The 23,590-nt window shown below is 36.4% G+C and overlaps 1 protein-coding gene and 2 long non-coding RNA genes across 8 annotated transcripts; 1 reads left to right on the top strand and 2 right to left on the bottom strand.

Moving 5' to 3' along the window:
• Positions 1–1,447: 1,447 nt before the first annotated feature.
• On the bottom strand, positions 1,448–5,118 carry LOC147763563 (uncharacterized). Of its 2 annotated transcripts, none has more exons than XM_087006423.1 (3): positions 4,836–5,118; positions 4,510–4,602; positions 1,448–3,711 (listed from the first exon to the last, which is right to left on the bottom strand). In XM_087006423.1, exons 1-3 carry the CDS (start codon positions 4,878–4,880, stop codon positions 3,604–3,606), a joined length of 246 nt encoding a protein of 81 aa, XP_086862549.1. In that variant the 5' UTR covers positions 4,881–5,118; the 3' UTR covers positions 1,448–3,603. The 2 variants fall into 2 exon arrangements, with proteins under 2 accessions (XP_086862549.1, XP_086862548.1); XM_087006422.1 differs by having other exon boundaries at positions 4,859–5,109.
• A 5,424-nt stretch (positions 5,119–10,542) lies between these two features.
• On the bottom strand, positions 10,543–18,059 carry LOC106166599 (uncharacterized). 5 transcript variants are annotated; one of them, XR_015332833.1, is made up of 7 exons: positions 17,508–18,059; positions 17,144–17,203; positions 16,235–16,465; positions 13,408–13,554; positions 13,009–13,060; positions 11,765–11,921; positions 10,543–11,506 (listed from the first exon to the last, which is right to left on the bottom strand). It is a non-coding gene; the product is annotated as an uncharacterized LOC106166599 (long non-coding RNA). The 5 variants fall into 5 exon arrangements; XR_015332832.1 differs by having other exon boundaries at positions 13,009–13,128; positions 17,508–18,055; XR_015332831.1 differs by having other exon boundaries at positions 13,009–13,108; positions 17,508–18,047.
• A 908-nt stretch (positions 18,060–18,967) lies between these two features.
• On the top strand, positions 18,968–22,657 carry LOC147763562 (uncharacterized). The gene is made up of 2 exons (XR_015332860.1): positions 18,968–20,978; positions 21,845–22,657. It is a non-coding gene; the product is annotated as an uncharacterized LOC147763562 (long non-coding RNA).
• The last annotated feature ends 933 nt before the right edge of the window (positions 22,658–23,590 follow it).

The following is a 23,590-nucleotide window of genomic DNA, read 5'->3' as shown; positions in this document are numbered from 1 at the left end:
TGCGTGGTCGTCAGATACAGGTTTGGTTTATTTCAGTAAAGATATCTGTCCCTTATGCCTTTCAACGTGCTCTATTCTCGTAAGACCTTCAAGTTTGCCGACGTGGCCTTTGTTAAATGTTAAATACAATAATGATTACCCTCTACCAGGGCCACAGATTGATTTTTCACTAGATACACGTTTTCACAGATATGTTTCTAGTTAAACGATGGGAATTTTCTGACCTGCATGCGCCAGAGAAAAGTGTACATGGAATTAGCGGCCCTGGGAGATTGTTGGTTATGATACACGCGACCAAGAAAGTTCGGAAACGTGAAATTGTTTTTCAATAACCAAAAAAAAAAAAAAAATGTAATGTGTTGGGAAAATTTTCTGTGTAAATAAACATTAACAAATTGTGGGTTCATTAATCAACAATATTTGGTTAAAATATTTACCGTAACTAAATATGGTTGTTTTATAATTATTCAAAATAACGATGTTTCCGAACTTTTTAGGGCGAAAGTACCAGCAAGGTAACGAGTGGTGACTAAATCAAATAAATCATGTAAATATAGAAATAGTCACAAGTTATTGATCTTATTAGTCAGTGACGCACACATTTTGTGTAATAATTGATGAACTGCTTTATATCTCTTTAATTACTGTCAATTTCTCAAATTTGTTCTGATTTTTTTAGGAATGCTTGTAGATATTGATAACACCAAACCGTAAACGAGTAGTTAAGTTGACCATTTATTGGTGAAATGTAATACATTTGTTGTATATGTTACACCTTTGAGATATAACTTTGTTTTACATGCATGTCTTACAGATATTCAAAGTGATTAAGTAGCGATTTAAGTGTACTTAAACTTGGTAGTTTTACAATAAAATACTTAGATATAATTAATACATAGTTGTTTGGCACTAAATAAAGACTTTCCAAATATACAAAATGTCTTAGTTATTTCTTTGACGGTTGCGTTTCTCAGCGGCAACCTGGGGTTGGGCTTCAAACTTGTCTTACGTTTCTAAAATTTCTTCAAGGTATTACGATTTGTTTAGAATTTTACTTAGGTTACTACAATAATTCCATTGACTCAATGGTACCCCTCGGGTTTGGGTTCGTTTCTTGGTTCGGGTACTTGTAAATCATTGAATGCTTTTCAAGGGGCTTTACAGAAATTTCCCTTTGGTTACTATAAGAGGAAAGTCTTCCCGAGGAGGGTGGGTGGGAACAGTTAGAGGAGTAGGTAACACGCTTGCCTCTGAGTCAAAAAGTCCCAAGTTCGAAACCTGGCGCTCCTGGGTCCCAGCAAATTACCTTTTGCAAAAAAATATTCAAATAATCAAGGTAAACTGATACAAGAGGCTCTATAGGTAAGACCTGTGAACTAGATAACGAGAGCTAAAGGGAACAGAAGGTGAAAAATTAAAGGGAATTCAACATACAAATATCTGTGCATTATTTTCATTATTTATTGTTTCAATAAATTCCAAGTAATTTCAACGAAGTTTTATACAAAACAAAATACGTGAAGTTACGTTTTTTCTACGTTCATAGCAATCATTACAGTAGTGTCAAATTTCTAAAAAATTCTATAAATTATGCTTTTACAAAAATATACAAGAAGTCTACCAGATAGTAAACTAACTAACACATATGAAGGATTTTATGCACTTTGGAAATTGCTGCTCAAACAACAAATTCTATTTATTTTTATAAAAGATAATTTCGACATAATTCTTACTAAAACAAAATTCATATAAAAAAATGACCAGGACTGGAAGATAAATTGAAATCATATCGTACTTGTCAAATTTTGTTCAAAGTTGACGTTAATAATTGATTACTAATTTCATTGAGGAGCAAAGTATCCAATTTCAGTGGTGTGAATGATATCGAAATTCCAAAATGCATATAATCTCACATAGGCGTCTTCCCCTCACGTGCACTCGCACTCACGCACACCTTGTTCTATGCCGTCGGGCTGATTCTCGCACAGAAAAGGGTAGACAAAAAGTCATTTTTAAGAATCGAGTGTTTTACATTATTTTGTTTTCAATTCATTACATCCTTAATATTGGTAGGTTAATGACACGACTTTGAGCGAAAACTTAAATTTGCACACATGCGAATCAGGAACAGCATAAAAACATGGTCAATTTCAAAGCTTATTCTAGTCATGACATTTAAGAAAAATATACAAACAAATCTGAAAAGATTACGCAGAAACAAAAACGGTGACTTAAAATTCATTAATCTATAAATGCTAACGCCTTTACTCTGGTCTCCGGTGCTCAGTGATCAAGAAACACTTAGCAAAAATACCCCAACAGGACGCGCGGGACTGGCATCCAATCAGACCTTTTTCTCTCAATCACCCCTCAATCACAACCAAAGAAATATTAATTAATAATAGATATTTTCATGCATATGAACAAAAGTTTTTCCAGGAGAGCACTTACATTTCTGCTTTGCGATATTGGCAAAAAGTCGAACAACACACAAATGAGCTCATGCAATGCTGATAAATTTTGGTGGTCCTAAGAAGGGACAATTTTTATCACGCTGGTAACATATATTCCCCCTACTGCAATAACGAATGCGCAGTAATTTCGTGAAAATCCCTATTTCTCTCCTGGTTTCATTTTCTTAACACTGTTTTAGACCCCTCCAAGCACAGTACATGGGTCTCTGTCACTGATCAGACGAAAATATCAAAACACCGAAACCAAAGTAAGTTCATTCTTAACATGCGTCACAAACTTAAGTCCACAATTTAAAAACAGGATCGTTTCTTATACATGGGCAATTCTGCAATCACGTGGACAAATTTAATCATTTTCCTAACGCTGTAATGTCCAAAGCATTATAACTTGAACAACAGTGTTTGTAAGTTATTTTTAATTAACAACTTGTTCATTTCTCAAACTTAACGGTCACTGTATGAAACCGTTTGTGTCTCAAAAGTTTCATGTAATGAAGTTGAGATATTTTTCTTATCGGAATCTCAGAATTCAGTTCAATTTAATTCAAAATAAATATTTCAAATATCCTCAAATGCACAGCTAAGTGACTAATTGAAGATTTGCCCACAGACAATTTTTACCTTCAACTAGAAAATCAATAGTACTGGCGCAGTACTCTACCTAAAAATCGAATAATAATAATAATAATAATAATAATAATAATAATAATAATAATAATTGATAACTATCATTTTTGTTTTCATCCATCATTTCAGCAAAATACTTTTTGAATTAAAATTATTTTGTTAAAGGTGAACTCCAAAAAGTGCCGTATTTTTGTTTGAGAATTGATGGGTACTTCCTTCCGACACAATAATAAATATACATAATAAATAAAATACCTTGAAACGATATGAGCGGATAAAATACTGTACTACGATTTAGAAACAAATCTATATTATATAACCAGCGACATGCAGGGTCGACGCCATCCATTTCTTTCTTTTTCTCTGATCATAAGTTTCGTTCAAAATTTTTGCTGCGTACAACAATTTTTTTATACACATTTTATGCAGAATATTACTATCCAAGGTAAAGATTACATTTCATATCAAATGTCAACCCTGTAAATAAACTACAAGACAAACTTCAACAAGCGAGACAATCTTGGCATGGGCTCAGGCGATGTCCAACATGAATCTGATGTCTTTGATCGGCGACGCATCCAATCACCCGGTAAACAGCAGTTGGGAGCCACTGAAATAAACGAAGAAAATCACATTCATGACACAGTTTGATGAAGCAGTATGTGTATATCTTTACAACATGCTATTTGGAACACAAGGGATTATGTTAACCAAACACTATTTTGCCATTCCTATTCTTTTCTACCCTATGCACTGTTTAATGACAACATACTTCTTTGCATTTATACGTAAGATGCGGTATGAAAGGACCAGGTGCCCGGATAACAGAAATATTCACGGAAATGAAAGTCAGAGAATGAAAACATTTGGCAGATGCACCCAATTAGTTTAAAATTGACAGGATCTAAAAAAGACATTATCTAGGCACATTTTCACTGACCAAGCCAGGTTTTTTTAGTGGGAGGAAACGAAGAAATACATTATCTGGATTTCGTCTAGTTTCGTTTCATGTACAATTTTTTTCCGCTTTTCATTTGTTCTTGTTCTTGTTTTGATTTGTTAATATGGAAGAGAGAAGGGATACCTCTTAAATTAAGGGAAGGACACTGTACCCCCGCCCACCCCCACCCACCCCTCACCTCCCCACCCTGGTCCCGTCCCCACCCCTCACCTCCCCACCCTGGTCCCGTCCCCACCCCTCACCTCCCCAACCTGGTCCCGTCCCCACCCCTCACCTCCCCAACCTGGTCCCGTCGTTTCCAGGAATGCAATGACACAATAGTTCAACATGTTCTTACTAAACGTGCATTTGTCTGTTTGAAGTTTACTTTTATAAACATGATATTTTTGATACTTTGAAAACAGGTCAATGACCTCACCAATAAAACAATTAGGAGAATGTAGATACCTGTCCAGTCGTATTACTTGTTGAGGACTTGTTCAGACCTTTGGACAGCGGCAATAAGCCTCTCACTTCCTCATTGTCAAGTGCGTTCCTTCTCTGAAATTACAGAAAATAAATCATTCAAACTCTGAGCTGATTTTGAAATTCTAATGGAGAGTGTATTGGACATAAGTGTAATGTCCCCACAGTCATAAGGATTAAAATGTCCCTGTGCGAAACGCATTATTTGGGCAAACGTCGTCTACACAAAATACACAGCGTTATCTTATATCATCTATACAATACTACGACAGCTTCCTGTCATTTTCTGTGCTAAATTTTTGGCCTACATGTGGAAATTGCAGCAACGTACCAAGAACCTCTGTCTTCTCCATCTTCTACTGACCTTGGTGCTACCTGAACACCTCTCACCGAAATGCTCACTTGTATTACATAATAATGTACAGGGCACCCGCTTTTTGAACACAAGTTTCGATTTAAACTTGTTTTTGTTATTTGATATGGCGCAAGGCGTCCTAATCCCGGGATTAAGGCTTTCTACCATCATAATTGCAAAAATAATGGCAAAAATAATGTTATCAACCATTAAGTTTGATGTCAAATTATTTGGCTGGCTGTTTCACCCCCCCCCCCCCCCCCCCCCCCCGAAAAAAAATTCCCCTGTGCTGGGTTGTGTTAGAGAAGACAAGATGCGTTTTTTGTTTACTGATTCAGACTAGGTGTAAATATTCTCACCTCTCTCGGGAGGATACAGGGGGGGGGGGGGGTGATCACAATTTACGGGAAATAAAATCATTAATTCACAAATCACAGTAAATAAAACTATACTCATATTTCACTGAAAATGCGCGTCAAAAATCACGAATCACGAATCACCGTGCATAAATATAATGACTTTGTTTCACGAATAACGGAAAATAAAAAAGCCACATTCACTAGTCACAGGAATGGGGTGCTTCACGCTAAATAAAATGAACGTTTCACGAATCTTGGGAGGTAAAAAGTGGCTTTCAAGGGCAAGCAAAATACCTAGTATGGGGATGTGCTAACCAGAGTACGAACAATATTTCCAAATGTTTTTATTACCTTTGCGAACGAAAATTCAGCTACAATACCTACTCTTAGAATATTACTTTTGCTACAATACCTACTCTTAGAATATCACTTTTGCAAAGTTGAAGATGTTACCCCTCCCCCCCCCTCCCCCCCCCCCTCCCCCCCCCCCCCCCCATGCACCAAATTACCAATCAAGACGCCTGAAAAACGCATGTTCTCAGGCTGTACCAGTATTTCAGAGTAAGGACGCATTTTGTGACAGGGAACTTTCAAAATTTATATGATCAAATTACATGTTTTTATGGAGCTTAGTATATATTGAGGCGCAAATATCTCCGTATGTCTTTTTTTACACAGCACAAGTCTGAATAAAGAATAAAGTAACATTAAAGAGCTAGCAACGCTGTCAATGTTTGTATGGTAAACTGTATCAAACTTCAAGGTCGAGGGTAAATATAATGCTTTCTATAATAAATATCAAGGCGAAGTTTTAATTTAGTCATTGAAATTTAGTTACTGAGGGTAAAACATGGTAAATGTGTCTTCCCCATGACCCTCAAATAATGGTAATTGATGTTTAATCACAAGAAATAATCTTTATTAAATAACAAGTAAATAAGGTGAGCTTGTCAGAACATTTACCTATGACGACCACTGATGTTTCAGTACGTGTGCCTGTAATCTTTACTGTTATGTTACAGGCCCGTAGCCAGGGGGGGTTTGGGGGTTCGAAAGAACCCCCCATTTTTGCTGGAAAAAGGTCCACTCTGTGTAAAATTTGACCTAGGTACATGGGGATTATATGGTAAAAGGTCCACTTTTTCAGAAAAAGAACCCCCCCTTTAAAATTGCTGGCTACGGGCCTGTGTTATCAGATACCATGTACTCTCTGGGTTGTGATTTCTATAATTTTTAAGAAGCTCCATTTTCAAAAGCAGACTCTAGGCTATTATTCTGTCGGCACGTGCATTTATCGGTACATTTATGGGTTTACAGTGCCGGGTGTCGTTATTTGTCAAGAGGTATCTGTCGAGACGTACCTAAAGTGTATCAGGACGGGTAGGAATTGAGACTGGATAGAGCTGGATGGCAAAATGTACTATTTAAATAAAAGTAACAAAAGTGTTGTGATAGACAGGTGCCAATCAAACTCATACCAGGAGCGGATTCAGAGATATTTTCTGACAGTCTTCCAAATTATCTTTGTTGCTCCGTTCTTCATTTTTGACCGTCTTCCGACAGAAAAAATTAGATACCCGTGAATGTAAACTTGAAAATCTGACCGTCTTCCGGAAGACCCAGAAGACGCCCTGAATCCGCCCCTGCATACGGTTTAATTCAACTTTGACGGAAGCTGTCAAAAGCACACGACTTTGATAAACGTCAATCACAATAATTACGCAGTTGATAACTACAGTTGTCGAGCATGTAAAGTTTCAGCTTCCTGCACTATTTGATCGACAACGTGCAAATCAAGTCATTCAGTTTTGACGATCCCGTCAGGTAATAACAGCTTGATTGACAGATTATATAAACAAACGTCAATCAAATTGTGATACGGACAAGCAGACGCAGAGACAAAAAATTCCCCATCTGATCTACCAGTGAATTCAGGATCATTCGGTGCCCATTCTGGTAGTTGGGTAGGCCTAGTATAGTATAGTATATGTTAGATTCACGACATTAACTCTTAAAAATAGCTTTCCAACACTATCCATGAATTATTACTTGGAGAACATCTTTACTCCCCCAGCCCCGTAAGTGTCTCACGTTGTCTTCACTAACACAATTGTGTGGATTTTGTGGAGTTCGTCACAATCATGGTTGAGACAGCGTCATAAACCAGACACCGCAGCCTGTGGCACATTTTTCTTATGAACAAAGGTTGTTCACTTAAAATATTCTTCACAGTGGCAGATAGATTAGCTAAAAAAGGGGAATGAAAAAGAGTTTTAACTTTAAAAAGGACAATACGAGTAAAGTAGATTTAGCAAAGACGTTAAAAAATAATCACTTCGTTTAAAAGCAGGAGCTGCCAAGCCTTATCAATGGATTCTAGGCGTTAACAAACCCTACCCGCAGATCTTTTAGCTCTAACACCCATCTATACCACATAATCCGCGCGAATTAACCAGCACACCGTAAATGTATTTACCACTGCGCTCTTCCATTTGGTTTCAAATACAACAAAACCAGCCTTCAGTGTGTGTGTGTGTGTGTGTGTGCGTGTATGCTGTAACACACTTTTTATCATAGTCGTAAACTCTCCTGACACATCTACTGACACTCTGCCCCCCCCCCCCCCCGTGCCAAGCACCGACCAATCTGCGTCCTAGGTACAGTTACAGTTTGCTTGAGTCCATCATATTACTAAATTTATCATCTACCCATCAGTACAAGTGATGGCCTTTAATTTTAAGTTTAAATAGCATGTCATCACTGCCCATGACTTATTGCGTCAGTGAAATTTCATTTTCCTATACAAATATCTCATACATATTAGACACGTGGCCTTCAACGAGCACACCCTAATGCTAAATTGTGTAAATTTGGTGACATTTGGTGATGTCATTTTAATTTAATGGACATTTCTTTGCCCCTGTGAAAATCACAGAGAAACGTCGGATTTGAGGGGGTACATGTAATAAATGTGAATAAATGGTATTAAATATTGATATCTTCACCGATAGCTTGTATTTGCTGTATCAATAATCATGTTAGTTGTGGTATCTGGAATGAAAATCACTATTTATAACAATCTTCACCTGTGATGTGATCATTTATAAATAAAAGCACATGATACTGAGGGTGGGACAACCTTTTTGACCAATGTTGTATATCCCAGAGAAATATTTTCAGTCCTTAATTTTGCTCTTCATTTATTGCAATGGAATGAGCATCGCCTGTGTTTGTATGCAGATTTTTACGGCAAGGGGCATTGAACGGGTAGAAAATGTCGTGTCGTACACACATCTCATTAAATATATTAATATGGCATCCGCTCACGTCCCTCATAACACTGGATATTTTGTTGAAGGCTGGTTTCATCACATTGCTTTTTAATCTACCGTACAGTATATATGTAAGTTTCAAGAAATTTACTCTTAAATTAAAATAGTTTTCCAACAGTACCCATGAATTATTATTTCATTACTTTAAGAACATCTCCCCCCCCCCCCCCCACCTGTCTCACGTTATGTCTTCACTAACACAGTTGGGTGATATTTGTGGAGTCCGTCACAATCATGGTTGAGACAGCATCAAAATTAAAACATAACAGCCTGCGGTACATTTCCCTTGTGAATAGAGATTGTTTACTTAAAAATTTTTCACAGATAAACAAATAAATAAATAAGAGAAGGGGATGAAAAAGAGTTCAAGGCTAATAAGAGAAGATTTGGCCGAGACATGAATAAAAATCGAAACAATTACTTCATTTCAAAGCTGGAGCTTCTGGTCAGACGAATGAACTGCACACAAAGATTATCTCTTGTTTATAAAACAAAACAAGCCTTCAGTGTGTGTGTGTGTGTGTGTGTGTGTGTGTGTGTGTGTGCGCGTGCGTGCGTGTGTTTGTGTGCGTGCGTGCATGCTGTAACACAGTTTCAGCGGAGTGATAAACTCTCCTGATAGGCCTACATGGGCTGACTCTTTACCTCCTCCCCCGACCAACCACCCCCAGGCAAAGCACTGAGCAATCCGGACCCAGGTACAGTTACAGTTTGCTTGAGTCCGTCATAACACTTTCCATTTTCATCTAACGTGCAGTACAAGTGATGAGTCATGACTTATTACTTGAATAACATCTTCCCCCAGCCCCGTCTCACGTTGTCTTCACTAACACAGTTGGGTGATTTTCTTTTGTGGAGGCCGTCACAATCATGGTTGAGACAGTGTCATAAACCATACACCGCAGCCTGTGGCACATTTTACCTTTGAACGTTCACTTAAAATATTCTTCACAGTGGCAGATAGATTAGCTAAAAAAGAAGATGAAAAAGTTCAATACGAGTAAAGTACGAGTATTCTCCAGTGTATGCCTTAGCGAATCTTTAATAAAATGAAATCTTTCGCCCGTGTTCGTTTTTTTGTCCTTTACTTTTGATTCTGCAGTTGTAGCAAATTCGCTTTTCAAACTTTCATAGCAAATAAATCAGTTGAATCACTTTTTTGAATTAAAAAATGTAACTTCTTTGGAAATTGTCACCTTCTGTTTCCAGTACGTGGACGCTCGTCTTTTCACCCAGCCAACCACCCTTAATTTTGGATCTTCCTCTCATAGTAATGGGACGGATTTTCTTTCAGTTATTTAGAGGAAAAGTATGTTATTTAGCTGGTAAAACTTGTACATAAAAGCATTAAATATATCATAGCAGTCAGGAGCTGGTGGTACCGTCAACATCTTTTTTACAGCTAATACATTTTAACTGAATTACTAATATTTTCATCTTTTATTTTTTACGATCGTCAGTCCATAACTATTATTGTCTCTGTAGCAGCCAGTTGAAAACCTTCAAAATGTCATTCTCTTAATTTTACAATAAACATTAATTTTTGTAACCAAAAGAGTTTTATTTTTCTTTCTTTTTAATTTTAATTGAGGGTACCATTGGTGTGTGTGTGTGTGGGGGGGTGATCACGGTTCATGGAAAATAAAATCATTAATTTACAAATCACAGTAAATAAAACTTGAATCATATCTCACTGATTATGCAAATTGAAATTCTTGATAATCACGAATCACCGAGTACAATACTTCGTTTCACAAAGGGCAAAGAATAAAGCGGCACATTCATGAGTCACGGGAATGGGATGCTTCACAGACCACTCTAAATGACATGAGCATTTCACGCATCACGGGGAAATAAAAAGTGGCTTACACAGGTAACAAATTCGAAAATACGTATACCCCGTGGGACACATTATGTGAAAAAGTTTGAAAAAGCATAATAATAATAATAACAATAATAATAATAGCGATTCTTATTTAAAGTCATTTCGGACGTCAGGCAAGAAGCCAGCACATGACTTTTATTTACAATAAATGAAGCACTTTAATAATTACTTAATTCCAATACACCAATATTTGACTTCTGATTTACATTAAAAATTTTTAAAGTAAATTCTTTTTCTAAATCTATTTTATTGAACTTTTACTTTCAATAATTAATCTTAAAATAAATAAACTATACATCGTACAAACATTTAAACACGTATTCTATGTAAGGATTATTAAAGATGTATATTTCAAAATAGAATGTATATTTTCTTTAATTAGACTTAAGAAATAAGCATTAAAATGTGCAGTACAATCACTTTTCACATACACATTTTTCAAAAACATACCTACACATACATATCCATATACCCTACCATGCCTCTTTATTGCGTGCTACATGTAACTACTGTGTAAAATAAATGCATATAAAGACAAGCAAAGCATTATTTTTTAGTTCAGAAAACATTCCATGTCACTGAATTACAGATGCCCTCCAATTTTTGATTTTCTGTAAATGTATTTATTTACCTGAGAAATTAGTAGATTTATTTTATCATCATTTCTGAAAATAATATCCGATGCGTAAATCTGAACATTGGCTTCCTTTCCTTCCCTAATCCAGTTAATGAGTTTTTCACAACATCAAAGTATACGATATGTATATCATCTTTTAATTTTTAAGAATTAAACGCATTGGACTTCACTTGATTTCGATTGATGTAAAGTTCAGTAGGTGTGGCAGACATCTAAGCTGCTTAATCTGAACTCAAATTTAGTGAGAATTCCCTCAGAGATGGGTCAATCCTGTCAGATCAATCTTGGTACGGAAACAGGTCTAAGTTAATCTACTGGTCAAGACTTGTATTTGATGAACTGAACCAGATTTGTCCTTGCTGTCATACTGATAGGAATGTGGGCTCCCAGGCTGCTTTTCTGTTGATGAATCTGGAAAATTTTCACAATATTCTTTCGGAAGATATCCATTGCTTTAATTGATCAATATGTCTTGAAATAAAGATATCATTACACTGTAAAAAAATATATTAAATAGCCAACTGCAGGAATCAAAACATGACGCTTTTTTATATTGTTCACTATGCAGATGATGGATTTGCTGCTGATAAAGTTCTTAAGTTGTTTTGATTAATAAATAAATAAATAAATAAATAAATAAATAAATAAAACCACAGGGAGTAGTTTTACCTTAGCTGTCAGCTGTGGTACCATATGGTCTGGAGTTTGTCTGTTACCCTGATCTCCATGACAACAGGTACAGATGATCAACGGTGTCCAGAGTCACAGTAACCACCCATAATTTCTGGTCCTTGCTCACTACTTCCACAAGAAATGTGCCAAAATTCTGAAGAGAAAAATCAACTTAACAACAAATCTGACATCGATCGTACCTTTGCAGGGACTCTTGCTGAGTGCAAACAGCTTAAGTGAATGACATGTCTCCTCTTGTTTCCAACATATTTGCATAATCAGCAGCTATTTTGTATTCTATTCAATGCCTGCGGAGACACGTCATTCAATTAAACTGATTGCACTTGGTGAGAGTCCAGGCACAGAGTTGGATCACTCTAAGTAGATCTATGGTATCTGTGAGAATGAGCCCATAGAGATCAGAATATATACACACAAATACACACATCAAACAAATATCTTCTACGCTATATGAAGCAGATTCATTTATAGGCATAAGAGGTACGTGACACAAGAATTGTAAAATACTTTTAAAAAATCAGATATTTTCACCTCAGCAGGTATGGTCTGTCTATAATAGAAGTAAAATTTGTTTTTTCATTGTTCCAAATCTTTTAGTTTGGTTTGGTTTAATTTTTTGGCCAGTCATCAATACTACTGTATCTGTACTCTTTCAACATTTTAATCTATCAACTGAACACAACCATTTATTAACACTGGCAGTATGAGTAAACCATCATCATATTTATATAAAACCCAAATAGGTTATATAATATTGATTCATATAATATTAATATTATGTAATAGGAGAAAATATTATCTATTAGAACATCAACCTTTAGACATAGCAAATATTAAGACTGGGTTCCCATACCTAGTTCAATCTAACAGGATCGATCCACCTCCAAAGGGTTTCTCACTCAATTGCTTTCAGCTTTAAGTGGCTTAATTAGATGTCTGACACACCTACTGAACCTGCTAAACAATAATTAATTACCCCCTAGCAGGTTTAGTAGGCATGACAGACATCTAGTACGTGAAATAATGTACATCATTTAGAAATTATGGTAATAACTCGAAATTTTAATAATTCTTTGAATCCTTTTCTATGACCGATAACTGAAGACAATTTAAAAACTATGCAATGGAATTGCCATTTTACAGCAGGAATTCTTCTAAACTAATTTCATAGTGATAAAACAACAGGCAATGCATATTGTTTTTACAAACTCATGACTCACCTACATAAACACCTTTCCAGTGTTGACATTATCTAGGTCTCTGAACTCTGTGCTAAAGAGGATCATTACACAACCCTTCTTTATATCCACATAATGATACCTACAGTTTTTATACCAATTCTTGAAATAAATAATTGTTTTCATTTAAATTAGTCATGAGTTTGGGAAAATTATCCAATAATTTATTTAATATACATTTTACAAAATAAATCTTTATCAACTGCCACAATCAATAAATGAAATAACTATTTCACAATTTTTCTGAAATATCTTTTCTATACACAAATATTTAAAAATGTTTAGCTGACAGTGAGGAGTGATCAGTCTTACAGTGATATTATGCAATTTTGCATTTGCCAATAGCTTCCATAATTTCTGTTAATCACATGGTTTCCTCACCTCTGCTATTGATCACAGCTCCCTTTCGTCCTACCTCCTCTTTTTCTTGGAATTTAAAGACTTTTCTAAATACAGAATCCTTCATGGCTACCTCTGGCCAATCACAGGAAATATTTTCTTCATCATGGACTTGTGAAACATTGCAGCCTGAAAATATATAAATGACTACATTAAAATTAGAACACTTAGCCAATTTTCATAAAAATGAAAAGAAAGGGAACTCATATATCTTTAGACTTTACAAAGCCAAGGTATCTGTTAGAATGCGGCAATGGTGTGTGTGTGTGTGTGTGTGTGTGTATGTGTGTGTGTGTGGACATGTGTTTGGGCATGAATGCTTGTTTTACTTCTGAAATCATATGAGTAAATTAATAACGAAAATATGTTTTTCCTGTCCATCTTCCAAAAATCACCCATTTTAAACTTTAAGCCAGCAGTATAATTATAATTAACTGTATAATTACCACCAATTATCTACTATTCATAACATGGACATTAAAAAAATATGATTACTACTGGGCTTCATGCACGTGCGAGTTCTAAGTCCCACAATGAAAATGCCAATATATGAAATATAAAAAAAAAGCCAATTTAACTGGTTTTCCAACTCCAGCTGTATTTTACTCCTACCTTTCTTTCATGTAAGTTTAAGAAGAGTAAGAGTTTTTAATGGTCTCTATGGAGGCAGTGCCCAAAATCAATTTTTTCTTTAATTTTGATTATATATTACATAATGCTAAACAGCATAATAACCATCAATTTTTAATAATAAAATAAAAGTATCATGGGTATTCAGAAAATATGACTTGCAAAGGTATTCAAGCCAAATAAAGTTCAAAGTCACACCCTGAAAATGTCAATATGAGAAAGATATAAATGCTTCTGCTGCCGCCAACTGGAAATGAAAATTACACTCAACGAATCACCCATTCTTCAAATTATGTCTTCCCATAATACAACAGCAATTGTTGATGTCACAATGTTCAATGTCTTCACATAATACAACAGCAATTGTTGATGTCACAATCTTCAATGTCTTTCCATAATACAACAGCAATTGTTGATGTCACAATGTTCAATGTCTTACCATAATGCTACAGCAATTGTTGATGTCACAATGTTCAATGTATTCCCATAATGCAACAGCAATTGTTGATGTCACAATGTTCAATGTCTTACCATAATGCAACAGCAATTGTTGATGTCACAATGTTCAATGTCTTACCATAATGCAACAGCAATTGTTGATGTCACAATGCTCAATGTATTCCCATAATGCAATAGCAACTGTTGATGTCACAATGTTCAATGTATTCCCATAATCCAACAGCAACTATTGATGTCACAATGTTCAATGTCTTACCATAATGCAACAGCAATTGTTGATGTCACAATGTTCAATGTATTCCCATAATGCAATAGCAACTGTTGATGTCACAATGATCAATGTCTTCCCATAATACAACAGCAACTGTTGATGTCACAATGTTCAATGTCTTTCCATAATACAACAGCAACTGTTGATGTCACAATGTTCAATGTCTTCCCATAATACAACAGCAACTGTTGATGTCACAATGTTCAATGTCTTTCCATAATACAACAGCAACTGTTGATGTCACAATGTTCAATGTCTTTCCATAATACAACAGCAACTGTTGATGTCACAATGTTCAATGTCTTTCAATAATACAACAGCAACTGTTGATGTCACAATGATCAATGTCTTCCCATAATACAACAGCAACTGTTGATGTCACAATGTTCAATGTCTTTCCATAATACAACAGCAACTGTTGATGTCACAATGTTCAATGTCTTTCCATAATACAACAGCAACTGTTGATGTCACAATGTTCAATGTCTTTCCATAATACAACAGCAACTGTTGATGTCACAATGTTCAATGTCTTTCCATAATACAACAGCAATTGTTGATGTCACAATAACAATGTCTTTCCATAATAGCAGCAATTGTTGATGTCACAATGTTCAATGTCTTTCCATAATACAACAGTAATTGTTGATCTCACAATGTTCAATGTCTTTCCATAATACAACAGCAACTGTTGATGTCACAATGTTCAATGTCTTTCCATAATACAACAGCAACTGTTGATGTCACAATGTTCAAAGTCTTCCCATAATACAACAGCAATTGTTGATGTCACAATGTTCAAAGTCTTCCCATAATACAACAGCAATTGTTGATGTCACAATGTTCAATGGCTTCCCATAATACAACAGCAATTGTTGATGTCACAATGTTCAATGTATTCCCATAATGCAATAGCAACTGTTGATGTCACAATGTTCAATGTCTTTCCATAATACAACAGCAATTGTTGATGTCACAATAACAATGTCTTTCCATAATACAACAGCAATTGTTGATGTCACAATGTTCAATGGCTTCCCATAATACAACAGCAATTGTTGATGTCACAATGTTCAATGTCTTTCCATAATACAACAGCAATTGTTGATGTCACAATGTTCAATGTCTTTCCATAATACAACAGCAAATGTCGAAGTCACAATGTTCAATGTATTCCCATAATGCAACAGCAACTGTCGATGTCACAATGTTCAATGTCTTCCCATAATACAACAGCAATTGTTGATGTCACCATGTTCAATGTCTTCCTATAATACAACAACTATTGTTGATGTCACAATGTTCAATGTCTTTCCGGCAATTGTTGTTTAAATGCCAATGCTCAATAAATTTTCATAATACAACAAGAGATACCAAATTGAATACAATATGCAGCAAAGTTTTATCTGGCATTATAGGGCGGTAAAGTGACCAAAATGATTTTCTTACCTGCCTTCCCTCATGACCTTGGCCTATTCTGCAGGTTATACAGTGGTTAAAAGCTCTGAGATGCTTAGGGCAGCCACACTTTGTAAAGCACATCAGATAACAATACTGTAGTATGGGGTGATTGCATGAAGCTGCAATCTTCCTGGATAGCACATCTTACAGTGTATCATATCAGTTCTCTAAGTCCATCTTCTCCTTTTTTTGACAATATACCACATCTATTTCCTAACACTAAAATTCAAAGAAATAAAATAATTAAAACTTATTTGCATTTGTCATGAAAGAAAATAATTAAAACTAGAGAACAAAGCTGATAAATATACAAACACCAAAATTTTTTTCAACAATGCAAAAACAAGGCAGCAAAATTGTCAAATGTACAGACAACAAGAGATAACTATACTGAAATGAGTTTTCAACACTTTTTTACATAAAACAAAATAATCAATTATCGGTCATTTTTATATGATCAATAAGACAATTGCTGAGATAGGAATAGTACAGAATGGTGATCTGCAGACAATACTTAGACATTCTGAACTGGTTTCCATGATTCATGCTCTGCAATAACTCACAATCTACCCATTAGAATGTTACACATTCTACATACAGTGGTTCATCTTACGGTAATGTGCCATGAATTTCGAACAGCTCTTAAATGTGTAACAATTTAAAAATCAGTCGTCTGGAGTTTCTTATGGACCATGAATTTCGACCAGTAAGCAAGTTTGCGCAATCTCGATTTTCGTGAATTCCGTACACATTAAAATCGGCCATTGGCACTTCAGTAACAGAACAAAAGAAGCAATTAAAAACTGCAATAAAGATTACCACTATTGTTTTTTTGTCTCGCTCAGAACGTTCACGATCTCCGGCTTATGAAGTCCATTGAACAAATATGAAAACTACCTTCTTGTTTCGCTCAGATCGCTGTTGATCTCCTGGTGACGATCTTCCGCTAACAAAGTCCTTGGAAGAAATAAGAAAATTGCCTTTCTGTCTTGCTTGGATTGCTAACAAATATGAAAATTGCCTTTTCGGTTTCGTCTAGATTATTATCACTCACGTGTTTGTTTGAAGATGGTTTAAATGACAAAATGTACATACTTTTCAAATTGGTGCAACTATGTGCCAGGAAATCAGTTGTGTTGTCGGACAGCTGCTGGTCAAGATTGGGTTGCCTGGCCAAAAAAAAAGTGGTTGTAAAAGGCAACCACACAACCATGGATACCGAGCCCTGCACCTAGGGGTACCCCCCCCCCTAACGACCTACCGTAGTATATGTGATTGTAGACAACAATCAGCAGTTATCTTGGCACCTCCAAAACGACTTCGAAGACACCCGACCGGTGCACAGCGAGGTTAGGATGCTAATTGCCAATAAAGGCTACCTGTACGTGTGCCATAGACACCAATCGGCTGTTGTCACGGCTTTAGTGCATGGTAAGGAGCAATGGTAATACTAAGCTCGGCCGCCACAGTGAAAGTTATCTGGCCGGGGTAGACACCAATCGCCAGCCGTCTCTTAGTCCGTCCACTCCAGTTCTGAGCGCTAGGATCATTTTTCGAAAAACGACACTATTTTCCGGCTGCTAGTTTCGCTTTTGAAAAAGGACACTTCTGATAATGATGCTGTTTTGTGTCCCTAGCCAACAGTAATACTTGTTATCTAGCACCTTCAGCCGTACAGAGTGATCGTGTGAAAGTATGTGTATCCCTTGGGTCACAATTACCGACAATCACCCATCATTCATCATGGTAACTCTAAATAGATCGTTGAAAGAAGGTAACATAAGGCCTAGTGACGAACAGACAACTTCTGGTCAAAACTGACCGAATTCCATGAAATTTTAACGTTTGGAAGTTCTGAGCACCTCCATTTCATGAATTACAACCAAAACGATCTTTTTCTCAAATTCAATTATTTTCTACTGTACGAAATTCATGGCACATTACCGTAATTCCTGTTTATCCACAAACCGAAATACTACTATCCTAGTCAAAAGTAATAGGAAGGTACTTCAGTGTTATACATTAAACAAAGTATCCATGTAACTGTAACTTATCTGGATTGAAAGAAAACAGCAAAATAGTGTAATAACCAAAGATTGTTGAAATGAATCTATCATAAAGTCCAATTTAGAAATCTAATCTGGAAGGCTATAAATGACACTATGAAGGTAAAACTTTTGGCATACATTTTTAGGATAATGGAGCTATTAAAGGGCAAAAGATTCCCAATTTTATACATTTGTATTTTATTTATTTAGTAAATTCTTATCTTATCTTATCTTATCTTATCTTATCTTATCTTATAAATACTCTTTTTAAGTGCCAGGTTGAAACCAGTAATGACAGCTGCAGTATATTAATGGCTTCCATGTCATGCCTGTCAACCTGCCATTTCATACCTAATGGGAAACAATGTTTATGCATGCATGTACTAGTGTATTACACCCCATTTCCATAGATTTTTAGATCGATCTATCCCTGTGGGGAGTCTCACTAGATTACTGTCAGCTTGGCCGGCTTAAGCGTCTGTCCTGCCTACTAAAAGCTGTAAGGGGGTAATTAACTATGGTGCCCGCTCGGCTGACTGCAATTTAGCGTGAACCCCCAGGGAGTTAGGTCGATCTAAATCTTAATCTTTAGATCGATCTAAATCTCTGGGAAAGCACCCTAAGTCAGAGGAGCTAACCCTGAGTTACATGCATCCTAGCATGCACCTTACCATCTTACATTGGAGAAATAACAGAAATTGACTTAAACGATTTTACTGTACTTGGTAAGTTTTCAACAAAATGTGGCAAGTGCAATAATATGTTTAAGTGGCCAACAACAAAAGATGAAATCTGGATAAGTTTTGAAAAGATTATCCAGAAACTACCTGATCCACCCTACTCTTCTCGAAAGAGCAAATGATGTTTTACAACACCACCAGACATTTTGAACGGTTTAAATGATCGCATAATTTAGACTACTGTTTTACCTATCCTCTTGTAGTGTTCACAAATATAATTCCCAGACATGTAAATTAATTTGATTAGAGTCGATTGCTTGTGCACTCGACTCGTTTTATGGCCTTACCTGTAGTCATGTAACTTAAGTGGACGTGTGCAATTTGAATAATTAAAATTAGTATGTACCGCCAAATACTGCAGCACAGAATCCACCTATAGATAAGAAATGCGTATAAAAGACGTCTAGAAATAATATTGGGGGGCAGACTGAAGAAGACTCGAAGGTGACCGCTCGACGGAGCTATGGGAGACGGCTTAGAAGTTGGAGGCTTCACGTATAGAACATGTAGTTAGAGATCGTCAACCAATAAACCATTAAACTGGTCATTATGTGGACTTGGGTTTTCTTTGCGCTACCTTACGTAAATCTGACACGAACCGTGGAATTTTGAATTGCGTTATCCACTGAGTAAGTCTAAAACGTAATGTCCTATTTCGAGCCCACGCTTGAATTAAGCGTTCTAAATTATATAAGTTTGGGACATTCATCTCATATGTATATGTAAAGGGACATAACATATTTGGCTGAGCTTCGCCAGTTTACGTTCCAATGCGCACAAGGAAGACCTGACTAGACACAAAATGGCCAGACGGGGAGGTAAGTATAGAAAGGGTATGTCTTCGCGCAGCGAAGATCGGTCGGCCAGGCAGTATCACCTACCGGCCGGTAAGTATGAACTATTGTTTATATCTTGCAGTAACAAGTATTTTGATTTCGAATTTTGTGTAAAATTTTGTTAGTTTTTAACGGTTTTTCGTGCCGTGGGAGGGCCTGTTCATGTTAAGATTAATTAAAAACTTTCCAAATTCAGTGCAAAGTAGGGGTGACTTGCCGATTTTAAGTAAAATGTTATGATAGTAAGAGAGGAATAAACGGCTCCTCCAGTTTTTAAGTCGATTTTGTATGTAAGTCGCAAAATTTCACGTAATTACGGCACATGAAATGTTTAGGCAGATTGCTTACTTTTTTTTGTAAGACACAAGAGATCGTTAGTGCATGAAAAAATGCAATTTTCGGAAAAAGCTACGCACTGGTGTTACGTGGCAGTCGTAGACGTGTTCTTTTTCTTGATATATTCAGGATTGCGTAGCGGAAAAATTAAGATAAGTTTTGCGTTGTTGGTACAGTGTAGTATATATCGTCTTTTGGTGTCGTTGTTGTATTTTAACATGTTTTCGGGTTATTGTTGCGTTGATTCGGTAATTGACGAAATTTCTACGTAGTAAAATAAGGGTTACGTTGATATGGTCTTGATCGGATTTTTAAATTTGTAACGTTCAGATGTACAGGCTATTGTGCTATTAATTATAATTGCCGATATTGTCGTGCAAGGGCCGACAGAGGCAAGCCGTAAGATAAAGAACTTCAAGTGTTTGCTAATTGCGCCGATCGAATTACATGTAATAGTTGGAGATTACATCAGAATTTGGTAACATAGATAAGAAGCGGCATTCGTGGTGATAAGGAACGTGTTCTTAGGCAAATTTGAATATAGAGGCAATATCAAAGCTTTGGTCTATAATGGGAATATTAAAAACGGGTGTCGAAATAAACCGGACGGAACTGGTTTAGGCAAGGCACGTGCGTAGGCAGACAGTAATTAAAAACGGACACACAGACAGACAAACACGTGTACTTTTAGACTTTTATATTATGCGAGAGGACAATTAAACGTCGTGACGGGTAATGAAGGAAGGAGGCTCATATGGCGTGGTGAAAACAGGTTAGTTTACCTCGAAGTGAGGTTGGAGACCCAGTATTTTATTTTTAAGGTTATCCTGCTCTAAGTTAATAAGAGCGGAAGATCTGGTGAGTTCCTAGCGATGTAAGGGCTGCTTGTTAATTTAGGTCCGCAAATGGATAAATGCAAGTTGGACCAGATAATTTCTTTAAGGGTACCATGCTCCACGTTGGAGTGTCGGGACTGGTATTTTAGACCAGGTATTTTTTATGTTGATGCCTGCCCACGAAGGGTTAGGTAGCAGAACGGTGTTCTGTGGGAACTGGGTAGATATTCTTTTCTTGCTAATATCTTGCTGTTGTTTGAGTAACCAGCCATGATGATCGATTCGACGGGTGTCCTGTGACTTCGGAAACATACAGAGTTTTGCTGGCAATATGGGCCGGATACTGCTGGCAGACAGACCATGACGGCACTGGTAGCTCACACAGTTTTATCTGCAGCATATGGCCAGGTGTTGCTGATGAGGCAGGCCGAGACGGCGCTGGTAGCTTGATACGGTCGTGATGGTGCTGGTAGCTTGATTAGGTCTAACTGTGGGTTTTCCTGTTGTCTGGGATGATAGGTGGTGTTTTTCCTCTTCATATTAGCCCTGATTGACTTTGTTTATTATCAATATTATTATTGTGGCGAGCTTGTGATTGGAATTGTTTCCCTGGAATAAATGGGTTAGAATTTTTTCCCTAAAATTAATGCTTATACGATATATGCATATTAAAAAAAGGAGTAATGACAGATGTATGTTGAACGTAGATACAACTGAAGGCAGGTTTAAGTATGAAAAAAAAAAAGACGATGAAACTTTATTATAACGAAGAAAGTTTATTTTCCCCTGTGTCTCGTTTCAGGTGACAGTGAATGGTCCCTGCATCGCCGTGCCTGTGTCATCGCCTCCGACCCACCGCCTGCCGCGTATCCAAGGCTGAGGGTTTCCAGCGCTTCGATCCATTAGACCTATCAGTCCTGCGTCCTGGAACCCAAGTTACCCTACAGCCGAGAGTAGTGGACCCCGCCGTTTTGCCGATGATTCCATTGAAAGACTAAATACTAAAAGACTCAAATCAATTTTAAAGACTTTAAAATATAAGGGCTCAGTTGCCCGGTTTCCAGAGCTATTTTTCCCTGAATTGACAAAGAAAGATATGAATTAAAGGGTTTTATCTCTGGTTTTCCTCCGAGCCTGTCTGTAACGTGTTCTTTTATTAACGTGCTTCGCTTTGTATATATGTTGTAAATATAATGTAGAGTGAATGTCTCCAACGTGGTAAATGAAAAAAAAATGTATTTTTTTTTCTGGTAAAAAGGGAAGGCGTGTAGTGTTCACAAATATAATTCCCAGACATGTAAATTAATTTGATTAGAGTCGATTGCTTGTGCACTCGACTCGTTTTATGGCCTTACCTGTAGTCGTGTAACTTAAGTGGACGTGTGCAATTTGAATAATTAAAATTAGTATGTACCGCCAAATACTGCAGCACAGAATCCACCTATAGATAAGAAATGCGTATAAAAGACGTCTAGAAATAATATTGGGGGGCAGACTGAAGAAGACTCGAAGGTGACCGCTCGACGGAGCTATGGGAGACGGCTTAGAAGTTGGAGGCTTCACGTATAGAACATGTAGTTAGAGATCGTCAAACAATAAACCATTAAACTGGTCATTATGTGGACTTGGGTTTTCTTTGCGCTACCTTACGTAAATCTGACACGAACCGTGGAATTTTGAATTGCGTTATCCACTGAGTAAGTCTAAAACGTAATGTCCTATTTCGAGCCCACGCTTGAATTAAGCGTTCTAAATTATATAAGTTTGGGACATTCATCTCATATGTATATGTAAAGGGACATAACACTCTGTTGCTAAGATAATAAAATAATTTCTTTTTCTGGTAAAATATGGAATGTAAATTCTACAGACGTAGGAATCAACATATTAGTAATGAAATGTATCCAGTAGTGGTAAAGGTATGTATGTGGTCCTTGAAAAGCAAAACACCAATTGTAACCATTTACCATTTGTTGATTTGAATAAATGTTTTATTAATTTTGCTTTCTTATCGTGTGACATTTGTCATATCTGTAATACTACGAATCCCGAATTCAGCTTCTAAAGTTTACTTTTAACTTTAAAAAATTACAAGGCAGCAAAGCTGTCAAATGTACAGACAAAAAGCAGGAAATAACTATACACAAAATAGGCTACTGTCAATTCTGATGCAAAAGTACATTATGTTAAACTGCAAATTCAACATCAAATTTTAATTATGCTCAACAGGTAATACCAATGTAAGTAAAATGTGTAACAAGCATAAGGCTTCAGGCCCATGGGAGTTCAAGTTCACACTTTGAAAATGTATAACTTCCAGAAAAAGAAGCCAATTAGACTACTTTTCCAACTTAGGTTGCATTTTAGTCCTGCATTTCTTTTTTGAACATTTGGCAATCATAAGTAAGTAACATGGTTTTCCCATAATGGTCATCATGGCAGCAGCACCCATAATTGTTTTCTTCTATTCTGATGCAATATTACATATTGGTTAACAGCATAATGACCGTCAATTTTTAATAATAAAATATACGTATCATGGATTTTC

The sequence above is a fragment of the Lingula anatina genome, chromosome 2 (assembly GCF_051362555.1).
Source record: "Lingula anatina isolate TDL-2025a chromosome 2, LinAna3.0, whole genome shotgun sequence".
Taxonomy (NCBI): Eukaryota; Metazoa; Brachiopoda; class Lingulata; order Lingulida; family Lingulidae; genus Lingula; species Lingula anatina.
This window is presented reverse-complemented; position numbering and strand designations above follow the sequence as displayed.

Excerpts from the sequence above, each read along its gene's own strand:
- LOC147763563 (XM_087006422.1), bottom strand. The coding sequence starts at position 5,092 with ATGGTTGATAACATTATTTTTGCCATTATTTTTGCAATTATGATGGTA. Across the intron at positions 4,603-4,858 it reads GGAGAAGACAGAGGTTCTTG|AGAAGGAACGCACTTGACAA; the intron begins GTACGTTGCTGC and ends CTGTAATTTCAG. Across the intron at positions 3,712-4,509 it reads CAAGTAATACGACTGGACAG|TGGCTCCCAACTGCTGTTTA; the intron begins GTATCTACATTC and ends CGTTTATTTCAG.